At 34.8% G+C, this 25684-nt stretch overlaps 1 protein-coding gene across 1 annotated transcript in view; it reads right to left on the bottom strand.

Annotated features, from left to right (window-relative positions):
- The window catches only part of LOC100368909 (uncharacterized), a 57098-nt gene that overhangs the window by 27614 nt on the left and 3800 nt on the right, over positions 1–25684 (bottom strand). Inside the window, exons 2-8 of the mRNA XM_002739886.4 lie at positions 20464–20788; positions 18856–19253; positions 17320–17476; positions 10684–10784; positions 9590–9757; positions 8678–8736; positions 4640–4834 (exon numbers count right to left, since the gene is read on the bottom strand). Coding sequence (XP_002739932.1) covers positions 4640–4834; positions 8678–8736; positions 9590–9757; positions 10684–10784; positions 17320–17476; positions 18856–19253; positions 20464–20788 — 1403 coding nt within the window. The remainder of the gene's footprint in view (positions 1–4639; positions 4835–8677; positions 8737–9589; positions 9758–10683; positions 10785–17319; positions 17477–18855; positions 19254–20463; positions 20789–25684) is intronic.

Genomic DNA, 25684 nt, shown 5'->3' with positions numbered 1-25684 from the left:
AAAATGAAGTTGGTACCATGTATTTACCTGGTTTGGTTATCGAAATATGGTTTTCAGGATATATAATGAGCCATGTTCTTAATAATGAGATTACATAATCATATATAGCCATTTCTAATGTCAGTTACATCTTTCATTCAATGTCTTCATAATGACACTTGTTACATGTCCTGCTCTTCGACAGTGTTTTAGATATGACTGCTTTGCATATTAATGAGTTCACATGACCATATATGGTCATCTGTTATTTTTAATCAAATCTCTTGTTCACTGTTGTCATAATAACACAGGATTCATCTTCCTAACTGCAACAATGTTTGAGATATGACAGTTATGCATATTAATGAGCTCACATGACCATATATGGTCATTTGTTATTTTAATCGAATCTCTTGTTCAAGGTTGTCATAATAACACAGGATTCATCATCCTAACTACAACAGTGCTTGAGTTATAACAGTTATGCATATTAATGAGGTTAGAAGCCCCCACCCCATGGGTGCCCAGCCACGTGGCCCAACAGTGTGCTATTGGGGCAAAATGATGCATCTGATGACACAAATGCACATACAAAATTTGAAAGAAATCAGACTAATACAAAACATGTAGTTGCATAATTTCTATTTTCACAAAATCCAAGATGGCGGCCAAACCACGTGACTGATCAAAATAATATTATTTTTCTCGTATGCAGCTAAGGCCAAGCATGGTAAATATAAAAACATCTAGTAGATTGGTTGAATCGTCTCTGAGAAACAAATACCCAAACTTTTGGTCAATTTTGCTTAAAATCCAAAATGGCGGCCAAACCATGTGACTGATCTGAAAATTTTTTTAGGTTTCTGAAAGGGCTTGATACACCGATGCCATGAAGCAAAATTGAAAATATTCCCTCAAGTGTTGCCAGAGTAAAAAACTACTTCCTGTTTAGAAGAAATCCAAAATGGTGGCCAAACCGCGTGACCAATCGTAAACATTTTTTCAAACATAAATGGGATTCATATATAGAAGCTAAATACTACATATGAGAGCATTCTGCTTGGTGGTTCTGAAGAAGAAGATTTTTTAGTAGTTTTTGCCGTTTTTAGAAAAAACAAAATGGCGGGAAAAGTCACATGACCGCTAAAGTTTTTATTGCTGATATCTATTACACATGAGTTGTACTATATACCATAAAAAAATCTGGACGCCTAGACCCTCAGAAAGTGGTCAAACAGCCACTTCCGGTTTTATTTCAATCCAATATGGCTGCCAAACTTATTGACCAATCTAAATTTTGAAAGCATGTTGCACCAGTTCACATTAGGGACTATCAGTATAGAGCATTATCAGACCATTCCGTTCAGCGGTTTTCTCAAACGGCTTGACGAAAAAAGTTACGGAAGAAAGAAGAAAGAAAGAAGAAAGAAAGAAGAAAAAACCGGACAATAAGAATAGGGGCCTCGCCCTTTGGGCTTGGGCCCCTAATTAAAGCCGCAAGCGGCGTCACCGGGGCCCAAGCTGACAAAATTCTGTTTCATAATCAATGAGGTCACGTTAGACAATCAAGTAGCTTGTATTATCAGTAACATGAGGTCGAAATGAAGTTGGTACCATGTATTTACCTGGTTTGGTTATCGAAATATAGTTTTCAGGATATATAATGAGCCATGTACTTATGCACAATAATGAGATTACATAATCATATATAGCCATTTCTAATGTCAGTTACATCTTTCATTCAATGTCTTCATAATGACACTAGTTACATGTTCTGCTCTGCGACAGTGTTTCAGATATGACTGCTATGCATATTAATGAGTACACATGACCATATATAGTCATCTGTTATTTTAATCAAATCTCTTGTTCAACGTTGTCATAATAACACAGGATTCATCTTCCTAACTGCAAGTGTTTAAGATATAATGGTTATGCATATTAATGAGTTCACATGACCATATATGGTCATCTGTTATTTTAATCAAATCTCTTGTTCAACGTTGTCATAATAACACAGGATTCATCTTCCTAACTACAACAGTGTTTGAGATATGACAGTTATGCATATTAATGAGCTCACATGACCATAAAAATGGTCATTTGTTATTTTAATCAAATCTCTTGTTCAACGTTGTCATAATGACACAGGATTCATCTTCCTAACTGCAACAGTGTTTGAGATATAACGATTACGCATATTAATGAGCTCGCATGACTATATATGGTCATCTGTTATTTTAATCAAATCTTTTGTTCAATGTTGTCATAATAACACAGGATTCCACTTCCTAACTGCAAGTGTTTGAGATATGACAGTTATGCATATTAATGAGCTCACATGACCATATATGGTCATTTGTTATTTTAATCGAATCTCTTGTTCAACGTTGTCATAATAACACAGGATTCATCATCCTAACTACAACAGTGCTTGAGTTATAACAGTTATGCATATTAATGATGTTAGAAGCCCCCACCCCATGGGTGCCCAGCCACGTGGCCTAACAGTGTGCTATTGGGGTAAAATGATGCATCTGATGACACAAATGCACATACAAAATTTGAAAGAAATCAGACTAATACAAAACATGTAGTTGCATAATTTGTATTTTCACAAAATCCAAGATGGCGGCCAAACCACGTGACTGATCAAAATAATATTATTTTTCTCGTATGCAGCTAAGGGCAGGCATTGTAAATATAAAAAAATCTAGTAGATTGGTTGAATCGTCTCTGAGAAACAAATACCCAAACTTTTGGTCAATTTTGCTTAAAATCCAAAATGGCGGCCAAACCATGTGACTGATCTGAACTTTTTTTTAGGTTTCTGAAAGGGCTTGATAGACAGATGCCATGAAGCAAAATTGAAAATATTCCCTTAAGTGTTGCCAGAGTAAAAAACTACTTCCTGTTTAGAAGAAATCCAAAATGGTGGCCAAACCGCGTGACCAATCGTAAACATTTTTTCAAATGTAAATGGGATTCATATATAGAAGCTAAATACTACATATGAGAGCATTCTGCTTGGTGCTTCTAAAGAAGAAGATTTTTAAGTGTTTTTTGCCGTTTTTAGGAAAAACAAAATGACGGGAAAAGTCACATGACCGCTAAAGTTTTTATTGCTGATATTTATTACACATGAGTTGTACTATATACCATAAAAAAATCTAGACGCCTAGACCCTCAGAAAGTGGTCAAACAGCCACTTCCGGTTTTATTTCAATCCAATATGGCTGCCAAACTAATTGGCCAATCAAAATTCTGAAAGCATGTTGCACCAGTTCGCATTAGGGACTATCAGTATAGAGCATTATCAGACCATTCCGTTCAGCAGTTTTCTCAAACGGCTTGACGAAAAAAGTTACGGAAGAAAGAAGAAGATGAAAGAAGAAGAAAAAACCGAACAATAAGAATAGGGGCCACGCCCTACAGGCTTGGGCCCCTAAAAAACCGGACAATAAGAATAGGGGCCTCGCCCTTCAGGCTTGGGCCCCTAAAAAAACCGGACAATAAGAATAGGGGCCTCGCCCTTCGGGCTTGGGCCCCTAATAAATTGCACGCAATGGAGAAATCACGTGCCGTAATAACAGCAGCCTTACTCACAGATCTAATCTACTGTAAAATATTTTATTTCAGCTGGAATTATCATTCGCTGAAAAGACTTTTTCTGGGTGTTTTGTATTGAATTTATTTTCATTGATTTTTGACAAGTTGACTGTAAAATATAAGAAAAGGGTATATTCGCTGAATTTTATTTTAACTGAAACATTCCTTCAGCGAAAATAGCAAAAAAATGTTGCAAGCAAAAATAAAGTATTTTACAGTAATTAATTTATTCTGAGCATGCGCAGACGTTTTGTCAATGTTGCCGGGAGAGGCAATTTTTGATAAAATCGTGAAAAAGACCCACTTGGGATTTTCAGATCTGGAAAAAAATTTACGTGCATACTCGGAGGGGACATGTTCATCAACCTGCCAAGTTTCACTGATATCTGCTGTAGAATTTCTGAGAAAATGTTGGAGACGGAATTATGGACATAACCTGAATTAGTAGTCCCCTTTTCAGGCTGCGCCTGAACGGGGACTAACAAAACAAGCAGCCTCTCGGCTGAGATAGCTCCACTGTTAGCAATGCACATTACAATTAAAGAACTGAAGATATCATTAGAAAATGAACAATGTATATATAAAAAGCAACAGAACAAATCTGAAAGAAGTCCACACGTAGTACGTATATATGTAATATAAAAGCAATCTGACTTGCAGTTTTCAACAAGAAGTCAAAAATATCACTTTTCACGAAAAATGACAAAAATAATCATCAAAATTAAATAATTGAAGATTTCACAACAAAATTAACAAATCTGAGAGAGGTCCACATGTAGTACCTATATATCTAATATAAAAGCAATTGGGCTTGCGGTTTTTAACAAAATTAACAAATCTGAGGGAGGTCTACCCAAGGTACATATACACCAAGTATCAAAGCATTCAGGCTTGTAGTTTTCAAGAAGAAGTTGAAAAAGTAAAACATTGACACGAACGACGACGACGGACAATTACTCATATGATAAGCTCCGCTCGACAAAGTCGACAGCGGAGCTAAAAAAGACATACGCACATAGGGACAGACATGTACAACATCCATAATACTTACCATTGGACTCTGTGGTTAGTTGATGACGGAGTTGTTATAGGACAAATTTTGATGGCATCATTATAAAATTCTAATGCTTTCTCATAAAGACCACTATTGAAGCATGCATTGCCTTTTTTTTTTAGTTCTTCAGATTTTCGCTGATCAATAATGACATCACTGCGTTCCAGTTTTTCTAACTCTTTCTTCCATTGGCTGATGCAAGAAAATCAGATGAATATACTCTGTTACTACGTAGGTCTTATTACACATGGATACATACTATCTGTTAACTATTTACGTTACCCAAACAACATACATGTACTTGAATAGCAGGGAGTCAAAATTACAGTGGGTGCCAAAATAAACTAACCACAAAAACTGCCATTTTCCTTCCAATAATTTTCCTCACAACATAGTAGGGACATTGTTCCATTACTACACATAAATTGCACAAATAATGAAGAGTCAGTATTGCAGCTGGTGGCATAATAAACAAGTCATTGTCAATGACACGTCCCCGTTCCGTTCATAATTGAGTGACATATACATTCAAAGCAGATCATGACCGAAATCCGAAATGCACCTGCATATGTACAACACATTGTACTAAATCTGAACAAAATCCATCCATGCATGACTGAGATCCGGTTCCGGAATTGTGAAAATACGTGATTTTGATGCATTTTCGACCTTAAAATGGCCATCATTCAGCTATTGTTAAGCGGATCATGAAACAAATGCACATACATATTTATGACATGATGTACCTTGTGTGTGTGAAGTTTGAACTTGATCAATCCAGGCATGTCTCAGATACGGATCCAGAACTGAATTCTTTAAAACAATATGGCCACCAGTCGGCCATTTCAAACCCGATCCAAAAAAAAAGGTCCTATTATGTTTAATGTATGTACCAAATTTGAACAAAATCCATCCATGCATAACTGAGATCCGGGTCCAGAATGGTGATAATGTGCGATTTTGATGCATTTTCGGCCTTAAAATGGCCGCTATTTGGCTATCATTAATCGGATCATGAAAAAAATGCATGTGCATATGTCCCATATAATGTGTGATTGAACTTAATCGGTCCATGCATGTTCGAGATACAGGTGATCACGAACGCACGGATGCACACAGGGCAAAACATAAGTGCCCGAAGTAGAAAAACTTCCATTTTACTAATAATTTTCCTTATTGTAGAAACATTGTCAGCAGAATTTGTTTGACTTTGGCAGTTTTAATCCTAAGAAGCTGATGCTTCTAGACACAACAAACAAAACTGGCATAATTCCTAAAAATATTACTGTGTTCAAAGAGAACTGATAAGGAAGTGGTTTTCAGGAGTAGTTTATCTTGGCAATTCGCTATAAAGTTATATGCCTAGCAACGCATGTCACTGTCTGTGTGAAAATAAAATAATCAGACGTCTAATCTGAGTTAAACTCCCAATAAATAACTTGTGGACGTTTAGTTGAGGCCACAACAGAACCAGAACTTGAACTGAATGACTATGATACACAGTTTATGTTGAAGTTAAAAGTTCCACCACAGATCTGTGCATTGGCAAACATGCCGTGCAACTTTTGCCGTCAGTGGTTGTCGCTGAGCTGCATGCTACAACTGCATTTGTCATGTTGCTTGCTGGTCGTGGATTGAATGAGTCTTGGTTAACGGTTAAAATGTTGCTCATTCGGCATTGGTGATCTTTATTTGGAGTATCGGTTTAGACTGCTGACATTGTGTCGACTTAGTTGTGCTGCTGTGTTTGGTGGTACACCGGCGTCAAGGAGACGTTGAACGCAGGTTTTATGTGCGCTGTGGTTAATCAGTTTGCCAGAAAAGTCTGCTGTTTCGACATTGAATTCATTATCGGAGTCAGCTTATGTTTATGCTTATAGATTGATTTCGGAACCAATATGCCGAAAATGTTGCTGAATGACTGGAACTGGATAAAAATAGACAAAAATTCGTTTACAAAATAAAAATAGAAATGGAAATACGATGTTTGCATATCGACCGTGAAAATCCCTAAAACATTATTGCATGGGTGATATGCAAATTAGTTTTACTCAAAACAAGTCATTGAAAATGACACAGTCCCCGTTAATTTTTTGAAAGTTCTCTTTGAGCTCGTCATATTAAAGCGGAGGGGTTGTCGCGAGCGTGTCCTTGAAACTTGAGTTCCAAGTGGCGTATACAACAGATTGTTTGTTTACATCAAAACACGTGTTCCGTGTAGTAGTAATATGGCCAAAAATAAAAACAGCCATTATTCGGCCATCTTTGATCTGATTATGAAACACACTGATATGTATGATGTATGTGCCAAATACGAATGAAAATGGTACATAAATTGTGGAAGTAGTAAGGCCAAAAAGTCAGATGGCTGTCAATCGGCCATCCTTGACCAGATTTTGAAACAAATTGTCATGGACATGCATCCTAACATGTATAAAGTACATGTATGTGCCAAATTTGAATGAAAACTGACAGAGCACGTCCAAGATACCGCATAAAAAAACACAACAAGATGCCTACCAGTCGACCATCTTTGATCCAATTGCGCAATAAATCGTCATGGACATGTATCCTAACATGTATAATCTATGTACCAAGTTTGAATGAAAACTGACAAAGCATGTCCAAAATACAACATTTTCAAAAAACAAGATGGCTGCCAGTCGGCCATTTTGAATCGAATCGCTAAACCACTGCATGTGCACATGTCCCACATAAAGTACTAGGCACATGCAAAGAATGAATGGCAGCGGTCCAAGGGATTCTGAAATATGACTCTGGACGAACGCACGGACTCACAGACGCAAGGACGGAGACCGAATTATAAGTCCCCGTTTTCGGACTTCGTCCGAACGGGAACTAATAAGTGACTGCCTAAAAGTGCCATTACTTTTATTCAAATTTCATTTCACTCTGCAAGTATATTCATGTACCCCAAGAGAAAAATATTGTATTTCTAAATATTGTTTATTTCTGGTATGTTTCGAAAAACAATATTCCTGAAGGGACTACTTTCTTTGCTCTCAGACGTCATTTGCATCTTGGGTGTGAAAATACTGATTTAGAGTTCAGAGATGAATCAAAATAAACTGAAGTACATATGTAATAATACTCATAATGGCCTTATATAATGTGAACAGCTTAAAGCGAGGGAGTCATCACTTGCGCATGCATCAGATGGCCATAGCGTGTCATTGTTTACAGACAAGCGTCAACCAATGAGCCTTTGCGTTTTTAGCTTGTGTTGTTATCGTCGCTTGGGACCCAATTCTTCGAGGTGCCCCCCTCCCCGCTTTAAGTAACAATTATTATGATGCTGTAATGGACAAAAATTGCCGTGATCTCAGGTCATTAGGTCACAAGTAACGTGACATTTTTAATACAACAAAATGTTCGTTTTATTAAATAAAATTACTTACATCAGGCATGCCACAAAAAAGTAGACTTAATAAGCGATCCTAGTTCATGATTTTCGCATTGAATAAGTAGGTGTTGAAGGGCGGTAGTCGTTGTGCTGCGCATGTGCGACATTTGTGCTGATAAACATTGAATTTTCCACAATCTAATACGTTCTTCTAAGGGAAATCAAAAGTATGAAGTTTGAACTGGGCGCGACTGGCACTTGCAATTACCACCGTCAACTCCCCTAAAAAAACTTAATTAAAGTTGGGTAACGTCTCAGTCTGTACTCGTTGGTCTGCGCAACAGCCAAAGTCACCATCTTTGTTTATATGAAACCCATATATCTCGCACATGCATGGCGAGATGACTACCACCCTTTAAGCATAATTTTTTTGGCGTTGTCCAAGTAAGCCGATTCAAGGCAAACGGCAGCAAAGGGACACACAAACACACAATATTCCACCTTTTCATAACCAGACTTTCTTGCCCAATTTTTTTTGCACTTTTTTCATACATTCTAAGTATTTCTGGAGCCAATTTGTGATGAAAAGAAGGAAATGATGGTGAAAAGAATAAACATCCTGAATAAACTATTTTACTCCAAAAACATGGCACATTTAATAATGAACTCACCTTAGAGCGTATTTCTTGTAGTTTTCCCTTATACAAGTAATCATATCCTTGGTGTCTCCCTGCAAATAACAATATTTGAATACATAAATGGAGATTACGCACACTAACAACATATAAAATATCAAAGCAATCATTTCAATACCAGCTTGATGTCTTTCCATAATTTCATTCTAGTATCGAACAGGAAGTAAAATACATTCTGCTCCAACTAGAAGTAAATCCTGTGATCTTTAATCTTTTGAATGCCATTGTTTCGGGTTATTTGGGAGAATTATGGCATTTTTGATGATTTTTACTTTGGTCTATGGTATTTTTGAATACATAATGAGCAAATTTAGAGTAATATTTCTGTGGACATTGCATTCGAAAACTTCATACGTGAGTAAATCTAAGAAGCTATTGAAGTCATTTAATATTTTCATTGAAACAAAATTTTAATATTATTTAAAATATTAATCCCTATTCTTGTTTTTTTATAATTTTTTGTTTGGAAATGAAGGATCAACACTGACATTGCTCATGAACACAATACTCTCTTGAATCAGCAGCACTTTCTTTTAAGAGAAACTCATTTTTGACCTTCTCTTAGTCCCTCAGAATAGCTTTCCAGTCATATTTGTCATCATCCCAGTCAACAAATTCAAAAAAGAAGATTCTTTCTCGCATGAACGAAGACAAATATACAAGTCCTCCCAGGTATTCTATTTTTATTCTATGTACTCATTACCGCATCCTCACTTTTGTGGCTTTGAATTTATCTTTGAAGTTGCGACATTGTAACAGAAACCACAGTTAGTAAATTAAATATAACTTTAACTGTTGTGATGTACTATCATACATTGAATATATGGTTGAAACATACAATAAAAGCATGAATGTAGAACTCAAGTTACAAGATCTTACTATACTTACGTACTGACCAAAGGAATCCTCTAATAAGGTCAGATCTCTAGCGCCCAAATATTTCAACATAGTTGGTGAAGAATCTCCTTTTGAAAACATCTCTACGCATTGTAACACAAAGGAACGAATATCATGTATTGAACTGAATGCATGTAATGCACATGCACGAAGTATTGTCTGAAAGGAAACAAGATTATTGACAATAAGGATCTGTAGTTATTCAAGTAACAATTGTTTATTAAAGTGTCTCAGTGTGATTTCATTCATTATATGCTCAATGTGTGTACCAAAATGGACAATAGCAGACAATGTTTAAAAAAGATCCAGAATAGCAGAAATGGTTTTCATTTTTGTCATTAAAATGACCAGCATTTGGCCATTATGTATCACTTCAAACAAATTACTATGCATATGTGTGATATGACGTATGATGATAGAGATATGGCTCTAAAACCACATTCATTAAAAAAGAATGGCCACCAGTCGACCATTTCTGATCTGATGTGCATCAAAGTCTCATAATGTTCAATGTATGTGCTAAGTTTGAACGAAATCCTGTTATACAACCCCAAGATCTGATTCTAGAATAGCAGAAATGCTTAATTTTGATGAATTTTTAACATTAAAATGGCCACCATTCAGCCATCTTGAACTGGATTGTTGAACAAAATATGAATATGCATATATGCATATGACAAGATGTATAATGTATATATTACTTTGAACATTGGTCAGAGATGCAGCTCCGCAACTACATTCATTAACACAAAATGGCCACTAGTCAGCCATTTTGAATCTGACCTGAAAAACAAAATGATGTGCATCAAGGTCCCATAATGTCCTATGTATGTACCAAGTTTAAGTGAGAACGAATTCCAGAATCGATTTTGATAAATTTTTAACATTAAAATAATTGCCATCCAGGATGTACCGGTAAAATCTGATCATAAAACGACTGGATGTGCATGCATCTTACATACCCTTAGTTGTATAATATGTGTGTGAAGTTTAAGTGTGATCAGCCAAGACATGTCTAAGATACTGCTGCGAACCAACCAATGCAGCTACGGTAATATTTAAGTCAAAAAAATATGTCAACTTACCTCACTTTTTCCAATTAAATTTTTCGCTTTACAGTCAGGATAAGTTGAAATATGAATGTATCGAAAGCCAGCATACGCCAAGTCTTGATAAGGGTACATTACTACAATAAAAAAACAACAACAACAATTATTGCACATAAAGATGACATCTTCTAGTTAAGAGTGACAGACCATCTGACATTATTAGGAAACGTAAATTCTAAATAAATTGAATTGAGAATATTAAGTTCTTTTCAAGTCCAGGTATTTCTCATGAAACACAGACCAGAAAACACAATACCAACAAGTCATTGAAAATGACAGTCCTCGTTAAATTATTGAAAGTTCTCTTTGTGCTCGTCATATTAAAGCAGACGGGTTGTCGCGAGCGTGTCCTTGAAACTTGAGTTCCAAGTGGCGTATACAACAGATTGTTTATTTACATCAAAACACGTGTTCCGTGTAGTAGTAATATGGCCAAAAATAAAAACAGCCGTTATTCGTCCATCTTTGATCTGATTATGAAACACACTGATATATATGATGTATGTGCCAAATACGAATGAAAATGGTACATAAATTGTGGAAATATAGTAGTAAGGCCAAAAAGTCAGATGGCTGTCAATCGGTCATCCTTGACCAGATTTTGAAACAAATTGTCATGAACATGTATCCTAACATGTATAAAGTACATGTATGTGCCAAAACAAGCAGCCTCTTGGCTGAGATAGCTCCACTGTTAGCAATGCACATTACAATTAAAGAACTGAAGATATCATTAGAAAATGAACAATGTATATATAAAAAGCAACGGAACAAATCTGAAAGAAGTCCACACGTAGTACGTATATATGTAATATAAAAGCAATCTGACTTGCAGTTTTCAACAAGAAGTCAAAAATATCACTTTTCATCAAAAATGACAAAAATAATCATCAAAATTAAATAATTGAAGATTTCACAACAAAATTAACAAATCTGAAAGAGGTCCACATGTAGTACCTATATATGTATTATAAAAGCAATCAGACTTGCAGTTTTTAACAAGAAGTCGAAAATATAACTTTTTACCAAAAATGACAAAAATATTCACCAAAATTAGAGAATTGAAGATATCAACATGAAATGAACAAACCTAAGAGAGGTCTACCCAAGGTACATATACACCAAGTATCAAAGAATTCAGGCTTGTAGTTTTCAAAAAGAAGTCGAAAAAGTAAAACATTGACACGGACGACGGACAATCACTCATATTATAAGCTCTGCTCGACAAAGTCGACAGCGGAGCTAAAAAAAAATGCCTGCCGACCATCTTTGATCCAATTGCGAAATAAATCGTCATGGACATGTATCCTAACATGTATAATCTATGTACCAAATTTGAATGAAAACTTACAAAGCATGTCCAAAATACAACATTTTCAAAAAACAAGATGGCTGCCAGTCGGCCATTTTTTAATCGAATCGCAAATATGCATGTGCATATGTCCCACATAAAGTACTAGGCACATGCAAAGAATGAACAGAATCGAATCGAAACGCATGGACGCACGGACGGAGACCGAATTATAAGTCCCCGTTTTCGGACTTCGTCCGAACAGGGACTAATAAACATAAATTATCTTGAAGTCGACATGACCCTTTAACCTTTTTTATTATGTTTTGGACTCCATATACCAATCCAAATGCGAAATAAGAAAATTATATATACTGTAAAATGACCAATTTTTACTGGGTTTAAATTTCGCAGATTTGCCATTTCAGACATATTCAGTGGGTTTTAAAAATTCACAGTTTTATCATTTAGATAATGTGTTCTATGCTCAATTTTACATAATAACTGCATTTTAATTTAGCGCATTTTCCAGTCAGCGAAATAAGCAAAATTAAAACCTAGTGAATAATTAAACTGATTACAGTAATGTTGAATAGATAATAGGTGCTAGAATGAATAAATAAATATGATTTATAGTAGACAATATTTTTTAATCTTAATAATCATTAATCTAAGTAACTCAGGCATGTCGAGGAGGAAACTACATTCCGCCTTGGAACTACAACACATAATACTAAGTTTTCTAATTATTTGTATTCTTATAATTATCTCGTTACCATGATTTGGTGAAAAATTTTTACTCTTTTGCGTTCTATGAATCTGTTTGTTTTAGTAAAATCATGAAATGGCTCGTAATTGTGACTACCGGTACAATTTATAAATGTGGCTAACGTAAAAATAAAATAACATAGTTGAACTCCGGTGACCTTGCCCTTTGTTATATAATATAATTCCCTTTATCATAGTTTGTTTCAATCTAAATATGCATTGTCATAATTAATTTTGAATACAAACAAGTTTTGGGGTTGAACCAACAGTGGGGAATCAGTCTACCGAATGTCCTTAAAAGATGTAAATATCTTACAAAAACATTGGTGCCTTATTTGTTTAATTATTTTAAGGGACATAATTTCCAGCTTTCTTCAAAGTAATTCAGATATTTTAGTATAAAAACAAATGTCTCATTGAAAAAAAAAGTGCTGCATTTAGATGTGAATAGATTCATAAAACATGCAAGATAACCAAAAATTTTAGATGGCTTTAGTCCAAGTATTTTGTACAGGTGTCTGTCAAAAATTAATGATTCACTGAGACAAATATGAACTGCCTCATTGTGTGACTACTGTATTATATGAAAAGTAATCAAAGAAAGCTTAGAAAGAACTCCCATGTGCCGAGAGTATTGGAGACACATTAAATATAATTCGAAATTACTTAGCTGAAAACTAATTATGCAAATCAGAAAATTAATATGACCAGATTTGAGTGTAAAACTAATGAGGTCTGCGCAATGTAACAGAAAATCTATGTCTCCAAGTTTAATTGAAATGTGATTAGAACCAAAAAATTATGAATTATTATGCTTATTAGGGAATTAATATGAACAGATTTTTACCCCAAACTAATTAGGTTTGTACATTGTCCTAGAGCATCTTTGTACTAAGTTTCATTGAAATGGAATAATTAGTACCGTGAAAACTCCAAAATTTCGACCCCTCTAAAAATTTGATTGGCTATTTATTTGCCGGGTTTCGGTGTTTTATTTACCTCCAAATTTTCGACTCCACTAAAAATTGCCGACTCATTCTTATTCGAAAATTGCGACCAGTTTTAGTTTTCCCCCAAACGAAAAAAAAAACCGATGTGAGCGTTCAAACGGGACCTTCCTCGAAGGCATGAATCCGGGTTTCTGATTGACTGAGAGATTTTTATTTTATTGGTAACGAAAATATATTCTAAATAAACGAAGTTTCAAATAAAAACGAACACAAAAATCTCGGCATGCTGCGTTTCTGAATTGTTGATTATTACTGTACTCAGTAGTGATTATAATAATGTACACAAAATAAATTTGTTGAATGGTTATGAAATACAAATAAAAGTCAACTAAGTTTCATCGTAAGCGAATGATTCCGGTCTCGTATAAACGTTTGATGCTGTAGGATATCCGCCATGTTCTCTTAGGTCAAATAGGTCAAATCGCTAATTAACCAATCAAAAAGCTGGATGATGCCAACGTGTTCAAATTACCATAGCTTATTTAAATATGTTAATGTTATTGAACGCAATGCGAAGAGATTGATGTTGTAGTACGATATTTTGGCTTGGATTTTGATGCGAAAACGGCATGATTTTTTTTTAAATAAAAAAATTAGTTGTTTTTAAAAAATAAACTGGTCATCTGAAGAATAATTTAACATTGTTCACAGTGATAACAGCTCATTCTCGAAAGGAAGCTTACCCGCTCATGCTAGTCACGATAAAAATCATACACGTGTACTCTTGAATAGACAGACGTCAATGACTACGGTAAAACTTAGACTCTATTTTAGCCGGCAGGATTGATTGAAATGTCCGAAAAATGACGCCAAAATACACCTTAAAAGTCCCATTTTATTTTCTTAAATCCCATTTTATTTTTTAATCCAAGGGCGAATTTACGGCAGAATTTGGTCCCTCAAATAAGGGACACGTGAGCTTTGATTCTAACCGGATACATTGCACTGGGTCGGGGAGATAGTTTGCTAAACTTCCATGTATCTTTTGTCCAATGGGTACCTGTACTTCGAACATTCGCAAGTTTTCCTAGGTAGTGCGAGACAGCTTTGTCTTTTGACCTATTAGTTTTGTGCTGACCTCTTCTGCGCGTCTTGATGTTTTGTTTTGCTTGTCATAATACTCACTGATTGATGACTTTGTTTAGATTTTGAGTTACAACTCGGCCACGACTCTAAAAACATGTCACATTTCTAACGCCAATTATTTAAAACCGGTCGAAATTTTGGAGTTTTTACGGTACTTTAGATATCAGTGTGAAAGCTTAAAATTGGTTAATTATGCAAATTAGGTAATTAATATGTACAGATTGTAACCCACAATTATTCAGGTCTGTCTATTGTCCTACAGCATCCATGTACATTCATTGATATGTGATGTATAGTACCTGAGATATCAGTGTGAAAGTTGGTTAATTATGCAAATTAGGTGATTAATATGCACAAATATTTACCGGAAACTAATTGGGTCTGCATAATTCTAGATTCATTGAAATGTAAATGATTAGTACTTTAGATATCAGTAGAAAAGCTGAAAATTAATTATGCAAATTAGGTAATTAATATGCACAATTATTTACCCTAAAACTAATCAGGTCTCTGCATAGTCCTAAAGGATCTATGTACCAAGTTTCATTGAAATGCGATGATTAGTACTTGAGATACCCATGGAAAAGCTGAAAATTAACTAATTATGCAAATTAGGTGATTAATATGCACAAATATTTATCGAAAACAATCAATCTCTGCATAGTCCTTGAGTATGTAAGTACCAAGTTTCATTGAAATGTAATGCTAACTACTTATATCAAATGCTGAAAATTAATTAATTATGCAAATTAGGTAATTAATATGTACTGATATTACCATAAAAACTATCAGGTCTGTGCAGTGTCGTATGACATCTATGTACCAAGTTTCATTTGAAATGTGATGATTAGTACTTGAGATATCAGTGGAAAAACCGAAAATTGACTAATCATTATGCAAATTAGGTAATTAGTATCCACGGATTATTACCAAAAACTAATCAAAACCTAGCATTAGTTCAGAGCATCTATGTACCAAGTTTCATCAAAATCCAATGAGTGGTTGTTTAGATATCAGTGGAACAGTCATGGAACCACTAAAAAATAGCTAATTATCATGTAAATTAGGTAATTAATATGCACGGATTTTTACCAAAAATTAATCAAATCTGCGCATATGTTCAGAGCATCTATGTACCAAGTTTCATCAAAATCCAATGAGTGGTTCTTTAGATATCAGTGGAACAGTCATAGAACAGCTAAAAATTAGCTAATTATCATGCAAATTAGGTAATTAACGAGCATGGATTTTTACCAAAACCTAATCAAATCTGCGCATTGGCCCAGAGCATCTATGCACCAAGTTTCATCAAAAACCGATGTATGGTTCTTGAGATAGCAGTGGAACAGTCGGACACACATACACACATACAGACACACTAACTGCAAAGACTCCCATTTTGTGCTTCGCACATGGGAGTCAAAAAAAAACACCCTTTATGAATAGCTATCATGTTGCAAGCTCTGCTTTGTATGCAAATCAACTTAAATAGTTAGTTGGTGTCCAGTGGAGGGAGAAGTCAACAGTACTGTTGCCTCCTGAGAATCTACATCTTCAAACACTGCAATCTTTGAAGTGCGTTTTTAAACTAGAGTTATAAAAAGTCTATCATTCTGTTCTAATAGCTGAAACATATTCCTGTGAGTTTTCATTTGTCGAATGAACTGTTTGTCAAATACAGAATACATATATTTTAGAATAATTTTCTTTTTAAAATGTGGATGAAATGTTTTGCTTTTAATGTATTTTTTATGTATTGTTTTTGATTTGATAACTTTGAACTAAACAGATTTTCTATTAGCTTCAGATCTTGATCAAAGTTAGGCACCCAGTTCATAGGAGTGCTTATATTGATTTTCTGACATCTTGTTTTCTGTAAAGATTTTATTGGTAGGTTTGCAAATGTGTATCAGACTGTGCAATCTCTCCATGAGTTGGTTTTGAAACCCAGTATGGGATTCTGAGATACATTACCAAGGATATTATTACAAGATAAATCATTTGCTTCATTGAACACATACAACAATGCATATTTCCACTGAGGTCAGTGACCTTTGATGTGTATCACCAGTGATCAGTCAAGTAGAAACAGTCAAAATATTTTATCAGAATTTCTCAACTTTTGCATATTTTCATACAGGACATCTGTTGTTCAAACTCAGGGAAGACTTTATACTGATGAATAAGGTGACCAAGTTTGATAAAGTTTGGAATAGAATTAGTAAAGTTATTATGCACACAATAACAATTATTAACGACGACGACGACGACAACAACAACGACGACAACAACGACAACGCCAGACAAAATTTTTCCCTTAATATACCTTTCCCTTCCATCTTTGATGGTACGGGCAAGGTAAAAATATAAAAAGTTTTCTAATTCAGGCACCAAGACAGATTGATGAATTCCAGAAACGATATTTGAATTCAAATACTTACTGTAGTAATAACTTACCAATGTTTTCTACATAGTTGATGATTTTCCACTCAGACACTAAAATCCAACCCAAATCTACATTAAATGATAGCGTTGCCATCAATCCCAGTGCCTGTTTAACCAGTACTCTTTCACTTCTAATCAATGGTGCAGTTCGTAGCCATTTTATTACCGCCTACAGAAATCAAAGTACATGTCATTTTGTCTGTTTCACTGCAATGCTGGGCAGATAGTTGGACCTAAAGTACACATGAGGCCTAACTCACTGAGAGGCCTACCTCAAAGGCCGACCACACTAACTGTAAAATACTTTATTTTAGCTGGAATTAATTTTCGCTGAAAAGACTTTTCGGGTGTTTTTGTATGGGATTTATTTTCACTGATTCTTAATGGTTTAAATTTAAAATATAAGAAAAATGTATATTCGCTGGATTTTATTTTCACTGAATTATCCCTTCAGCGAAAATAGCTAAAATAAATTTCAAGCAAAAATAAAGTAATTTACAGTAAGTCTAGAGGCCTGTCTCACCAAGATTCTTAAAGGCCCACATTACAGAGATTTTAAAAGCCCATTTTATTTAGATTTTTAAAACCTAAACTCACAAAAATTACTAACTCTTCTTACAGAAATTTTAAAATTTCCACACAGATTTAAAATGATACTCTCATAAATATTGTTAAAGGTCCATTTCAATGTGATGTGTAATGGCTCAGCTCACCATCATTATTAAAGACTCACATCAGTTTTTTTTATGGGTCAAAAACACAACTAATGTACAATATCTGTGGTGCTTTAAAGGCCAACCCAATCTACATTCTTAAAACCGCCACCTTTCAGAAACCTTTAAAGGCCCACCTAAGCTACATTCTTAAAACCCCCACCTTTGAAAAACCTTTAAAGGCGCACCTAAGCTACATTTGTAATGCATCATCTTAAAATGAGGCCACCTAAACATAGATAATTCCAATATAAACCCATAATAGTTTTCTTGAATCCGACTGACGTCACCTTCACAACAAGCTGAACTTATCACAAGTTGAACTCCCTAGTATGCATAAACTCATTATTGAACTCCCTAGCACACATTGACTACCTAGCATAACAACTACACTGTCAATAAAATCTACATCTACAATAAAATATGTGGAAATAAAAGGGTAGGATCTAAAACAAACACCCATTCTAATATGCATTCACTCAACCACCCACACACACATATGTAAAAGCTCACTGTAGCTAAGGCACCAGGCTTTACATTTGGAATGTGTAAATAGACATGTACGCCTGGATGGTGAAATTGTTGTAAAAGGTACAATTGGCCATTAGACTATAAAAGTCACACATACAACCTGAACTAAGATCACAGACCCCTAACCTCCCTCCATCCTTACCTACAACCACATTCATGTAAAATAATATTTTTATTACAATAAAGTTTGAATGTGGGAGTAAATAAATAAATAAATAAATAAATAAATAAACAAACTGAATGAATGAATGAATAAATGAATAAATAAATAAATTAATAACTGAATGAATGAATGAATAAATACCTTCAAAGTTCGAGTCTCTTTAAAAAAAAAATGACTAAATTTCACACCCCTATTGACGAGATTTGCAAGAGTGGTTAAAGAGTGTGTCTGCAGACTTGAACTCCAGTCCAGACTGGCATCAATGTATTCCTCTCGGTTAGAAATCTTCTCTTGAGCAGGTGGGTCATCAGACATTAGTCCTATTTTGTTGTATGATAGAATTTTCAGTTCAAATTCATTTGGACCTTTATTGGCCCAGTCGAACACTATCTTGTGAGCAGTGTCTTTAACAAGAATAGGTCCAAGTTTGTGTATGACTCCAGAGAATATGGCACGCTGACTTGCTTCATGACTGAGCGAACACAAACAGGATATAGCACGTACTGAAGCACATAACGTAAGGGCACAAAATTCATTTTCTGAAAAATAAAAAAATAAAAGAACTTGTAAAACTATTGAATAGCATAATTTCACCAACATTTTACACTTTTTTTTTATTTTGGTACAAACTGATGAGAGCACTCATGAAACACAAATTGCTCTAAATTGTTGCCATTTTTGCTGAAAATCCAAGATGGCGGACAAACCATGTGATTGATCAAAAATTCTTTTTGTAAATGGAGACAAAAGTGGACTCAGGTGCTTAATTGGGGTATATAACAGAAAAACACTGAGATAGTCACTAACAAGTTTCTAATGTTGAAGGATAAAAGACTGGAGATGTACATAATTCTGGTTTTACGAGTGATCCGTTTATAGTTTTGTACAACAGCGTACCTCATAAAAAGGTGTACTATTTAGATAGGTAAATAATTAACTTGGGTTCAGTTGACATGTATTGTGTACATATTAAATGGGTTTGTTTTACCAAATTTTTTTCATCCCCAAAACACTGTCATTAAGTATCACCATTGGTTTTACAGAGTAAAAAGTGACTTGATGTGAATACACTTTAAAACATTTGTTGTACTGAGTTATACTGCCACATTGTATTACATTTTGGCACTGAATCACTGGGGCTAGTCACCACTGAGGTTGTGGTGTCAAATCACACTTAGTTTTAGAGAAATCCTTATATTAAATTTTATGGTTCTGTAGGATTAAAACGAGAGAATCGACACATGCGCATGCGACAAATGTCGTTTTAACAAAAAAAAAGCGTCTACTCATGAGCCTTTATGTTTTTTTAGCGTGCGTTGTTATTGTCGCTTGGGACTCCATTCCCGCACATGTGACAACCACTCCGCTTTAATTTCAAAAAATCCCTAATTACAAAATCCGAAGCAGTTATTATGCTTACGATGGAAAGTTTTTCTACAGATCATATAATATAGGAATACAAACCATATGTGTGGTTCAATCAGAAAACAATATGCTAGATGGGAAATAAAGAGTACAGTGTCTTAATACTGCTATAGAATTGTTTCCTTTTAATCCCTCTTTTATGTGATACTGTAAAATACTTTATTTTTGCTATTTTCGCTGAAGGGATATTTCAGTAATATTTTACATTGAATTTGTCAAAAATCAGTGAAAATTAACTCCATACAAAACACCCCAAATTTTTTTTAAGCGAAAATTAATTCTAGCTAAAATAAAGTATTTTACAGTCATCAGATTTTGACTTACGATTAACACAAGTGATCAATGCTTCTACAATACCACTTTTAGCAATTTTTTCCAGGGTAGGGTCGGTTGAACTACTGCCGACTTCTGCACTGAGTTTCAGAGCATTCACTATAGATGTGACAACATCGCAACAGTAGTAGTGAACCAAATACCATGGTATCTCAGTGCCGGGGCGTGCATTGTCAATCATACTGCGTTTCATTTCTTTAGGATCTCTTTCTACATTCAATTCTGGTATTTTAACTTTGAGTATTTTGGTAGCTACGTTGATGAGGCCTACTTTGACCAGCATTATGGCTTTACGTTTGTGTGATGCTGCAGGACCCTATGGGAAAATGAAGACTTATTATAGAACAGTTCATAACCATATATTGAGGGATAACAGAACACAAAGTACATAAGTATCTTCACTAAACGTTTAACCTTTTCACCACTAGTTCCCTTTTTTCATCACAAATTTAAAAAATAATCCTGTTTATACCGGTAGTCTGCACTTTCCATCAGAAGATTGAGAAAAAAATAGCAATTTTTTTTAGTAAAAACTGAAAGTTTACTCAAATTTTGTCTGTTAGTTCCAAAATTAGGGTTCATTTCCAGAAATATTGAAGAATATAGCAAAAAAGTGCAGACAAATTTCGTCGAGAAAATTTGGTGAAAACGTTAAGGCTAATAGAGATCCACCTACATACATATATAACAAGTATCAAAGTAATAGACCATTTTCCGTACACTGCAAGAATCACACGTTATGCGTGAAATCAAACGTAAAAACAGGACAAACAAAGGTCATAGCGTCGTAGTGGCGTCAAACATCGCGTGGGATTCGACAAACGCGAAGTATTTTGGGGGACATTTCCATGCTTAATAATGTGCTGTCCACATTTGATGATAGGCAATTTTGATTAAGTGAGGGTATTCGAAAGCAATATTCCTCTGTCGAAGATCGGCCGGTCGGTGTGAGCTACGAAATAAGGAAATTCGAGTTCAAAATCAAATCGTTCGATTTTTGCGGCAGACGTTCGACGCACGTCTTTCATGCATCTCGCGAGATCTCGCAATTGTACGGAAAATCACCTATTGGAGTAGATGTTTTGAAGAAGAAAACAAAAATAAAATTTTGACAACAGACAAATGCCTATACTATACCAATACAGTAGCACCTCCTGTCATCTTTGATGACAGTGGAGCTAAAAAGGTCTATAGCTCACTAGTGTTCAACATAACTGTCACTGTTTGTAATTATACAGGTGAACACATTGGGAAATAAAAAATGTAGTAGGGAACATTAAATTCTTGTTAATATTTCATAGACTGGTTTACATCAGAAACCCCAAAGTACTCATTAAAAGTACCGTAAAATCTGTATTAGAAGCTGCATCCCTAATAGAAGTCGCAACCATTTTTTAGAAATAATTGAGACCCAAAAATTTACCATTTTTCATATGATCTAATAGAAGTCGCATCCCCTCTATTGCATCAGTGTTTTCCACAAATAACATTTGAAGAGGGGCGCTAATTTGCATATTATTAGCTGGTGACAATCACTTCACGCATCTAGCCATTGTTTTTTGTTTATTTATTCAGCCAGTGTTTCCCCAGACACGAGGTATGTAAATGTGTCGAAATGGCACTAGATCTAGCGCTAAAATGGCACTAGATCTAGTGCTAAAATGGCACTAGATCTAGTGCTAAAATGTACATAGTGCGAGTGGCATTGACATCGCATTGTCAACGACGCCGAGACATCCCGTAATTGTCCGAAAATGAATTAATATTTATGTAAATTGTTGTATCTTTCATTCATTGGAAATGTGCTGCAGTGGGAAAATTGAGAATGTACATGAATGTCATTGTTCACGTTTGTCGTAATCACGGTTACTAAAAGAGACCTTTGAAACAACGCGATCGGCCGGGAAACTAGCTCCACGAACAGTGAAACTGCAGGTCAAACTTCGCAATTTTTACAAATTGTGAATAGATACTGTATACACTGTATGAAATCGTATTGTGTGGAAGTTTGTGTTTTCAGCTTCGGTGGATATAAACTTGTAACTTGTATGTAAATAGTGGAATTCAGCGTAGATTTTTTTTTAAATCGCTGACGTGCCGTTTTATTTCTAGTAGAAATAAAATTTTATTTCTAGTTTTTTATTTTATTTTATTTCTAGTTTTATAAATAAAATTTTATTTCTAGTTTCTATTTTATTTTGAAAATAGATCTTCAATGAAATTATGATGCCATATAAGAACTAAATAAAAAATGTGTATACTCCTAGTCAAAGTCCCGGGTCCCTGTAAAGCTTGGTGGATTTTGTGTGTATGGGCATGTTGCTCAGTACTGCTGGGAACCAGACAGAAAATGAACCGTTGTCTGGTTGTCATGACATTGACCTTTGCGGACATAATTAACTAATGAAAAAAGTGGATTCACGCAATCCTGTTGTTACATTGTACCAAGGAGCATAGACCTTAGAATGTCTATACAAGGAGTTACTAACGAAAGGAGCGACAATGCCTCTCAAGTGGCCATTTAAGCCTCTTAACTGACTTATTTCCTTTTGTTTCAACCCAAGTTAATCCTGATAAGGACACTGTCTAGCTCATCTTTGATGTCAATGATAGTTTGTGATTGCTTACACAAGTAACCAGTTAGCGGAATATAATATAACCTCGCTGATTTTTTAACATGACCATATATGTCTAGACACTTTCTCAGCAATAGTATTTTTTAGGAGTCCTATTATTTGTTCTAGACTCTCGAAATTTTGTTCTTATTACAGTTGCTAATAATTAAAACATGTGAAATCTGTGAAGTTACAAGTTAGTCTGTTGAATTTCCGGCTGTGAAATACGTATTTTAACCCTTCACAGCTAAACAAACCCAGTGCGCATACGTGATGACCGTAGTTTCGTAATGCGACGATTTTTCGGCAGTTTTTAAAGTTTTTATTTTTTAATATTTTTTTAATTTTTTTAGACATTTCAATCTTTCCTGACGCCTAAAGTAGTCGTTTTAAGCACCGTCCCTCAACACGGACGGTGATTTCAGTTTTTATTCAAGAGCGTGTTTATTGTTACAAGCGTGAATGGGTAAGCTTCGTTTGGACAAAGAGCTGCTTTCACTGTAAACAATATTAAATTATTCTTCTAATGCTCAGTTCATCTTTTGAAAACAACTATTTTTTGACTTGAAAAAAAAAATCATGCCATTTTCCCATCAAAATCCAAGCCAAAATATCGTACTACAACATCGGCAAATCTTTTCCGCGTTGCGTTCAACTTATTTAAATGAGCTATGGTGATTTGAACACATGGGCATCCTTCAGCATTTTGATTGGTTAATTAGCGATTTGACCTATTAGCTCAACTCATGCAAAAGAAACATGGCCGCCGGCTGGTTACGATGAAACTAAGTTGAATTTTATTTTATTTGGTCTACTTTTTAATTCAACAAGAATTATTAATTATTATTAATTATTGTTAATTCTGCAATAGTTTCTTTCGTCTTGGGTGGCCCAACTGACGATGTTGAAAGTCTGCGTAGTTAGATACTTCAATGATGAAAATGGAAGTCCCCCAAAAATATTTGATGATTATTTTTTGAAATTCCGAGCCCAAAATAAGTGCCCACCAGCCATGAAATCTCCAGGGCGATTTTCGGATGGCTAATTTATGACAGAATATAAAAGTATTATTATGGACATCTCGCGTATATTGGCGATGTTTTATACTGTTTGTAGTTTGCATATGAAAGTGGTTGTTGATGCCCCTCCTATTATTCGACGTCGTTGACAATGCGATAACAATGCCACTCGCACTGTGCACATTTTAACACTAGATCTAGTGCCATTTTAGCACTAGATCTATTACTTTTTCGGATTAGTGCTACTAGCACTAACCACTCGCACTACGCCTATTTGGACACATTTACATACATGCAGACACCCAATCCATTGTCCTACTTGTCACCTAATGCCACTATATGTCTCTTAGTTCTTTGTTTTATCGCCTGTCAATTAACAAGAAGTCTCTCAATAAAGTCATCGGGACATCTTCCCGGACTCATGAAACAGCTGTTCACCGAAAACAAAAGAGGGCGCTGAAGATATATAGAGGGGCGCTACAAATTGAAGAGGGGCACAAATAAATTAAAGAGGGTCGCTGCGCCCCTTTTAAACCCCTCGTGGAGACCACTGTGCATTGTACAATTTTAATAGAAGCCGCGGTTTCTAATACAGATTTTACAGTACTCAATAAAACATGTGCTTTATGGATTGTAAACTGTTCACAGTTATAAAACTGACCTATAAAAAGAAGTACTGTAAAATGACTAATTTTCACTCTTTTAGCCAATATATATTTTGTGTTATCCTACTGACACCATAAAAAAACGTGTGAAAATAGAGGGCATTTTTGCCTGATACCTTAAAATACCATAGCCATTTTTGCACATTGTCTCTTTTGGTTTTACATCTCCCGAACTTTAGATTATGGAATATTCTTACAACTTCTTGTATGCATTATATCTATTATGATGTCCTTTATGTATTATACTACTTTTATGAAATACACGAAAGGTATTTTTCTAGTCATCACTAAAAAATCACACATGGCTTTTTATGGATTGGGCCATATTGCTGTTGGTATGGATTTATGGTTTTAATATTATGGTATCAGCTATTATGGACATTATGGTTTTTTATGGTAAAATTTGTTACACTTGGATTGAATATGGTAATTTATGGCATTTTATATGATACCTGATTGTGAAATGATATATTATGGCTTCAGATTTAAAATTTTATGGTAATATATGGTGTCAGAGTTCACTAAACCATGTGTTACTATACCATCAAGATTTCATTAAAATTTGATACACAGGTGCAAATCTGTTTAGACTAATGACATATTTTTGCTTCTATCTGTCCAGACGTTTTTGTTTATCATATTTATACTTAGTTTTTCTTTAGCCAAAATATATCAGTGGTCAAACTGTAGAAATGTTCATTACTTTTGATAAACAAATTCTTCTAGTGCCGCTAGTCTATAAACAAATGAAGATCATTAACATTTTCAAAATGACAGCTATTTTATCCCATAAAAAGGTTACTACACGGGCAGTACATGTAAATGCTAAATCTGTTGACATCATTTTGAGTTTCAAAATTATTCAGAGTTTAACAGAATTTGATCGTCGCATTTAGGTAATTATATTTTCTCA

Source organism: Saccoglossus kowalevskii, chromosome 15 (assembly GCF_978046115.1).
Source record: "Saccoglossus kowalevskii chromosome 15, keSacKowa6.1, whole genome shotgun sequence".
Classification (NCBI taxonomy): Eukaryota; Metazoa; Hemichordata; class Enteropneusta; family Harrimaniidae; genus Saccoglossus; species Saccoglossus kowalevskii.
Note: the sequence above shows the minus strand (reverse complement) of the source record. Positions and strands in the feature narration are given on the sequence as shown.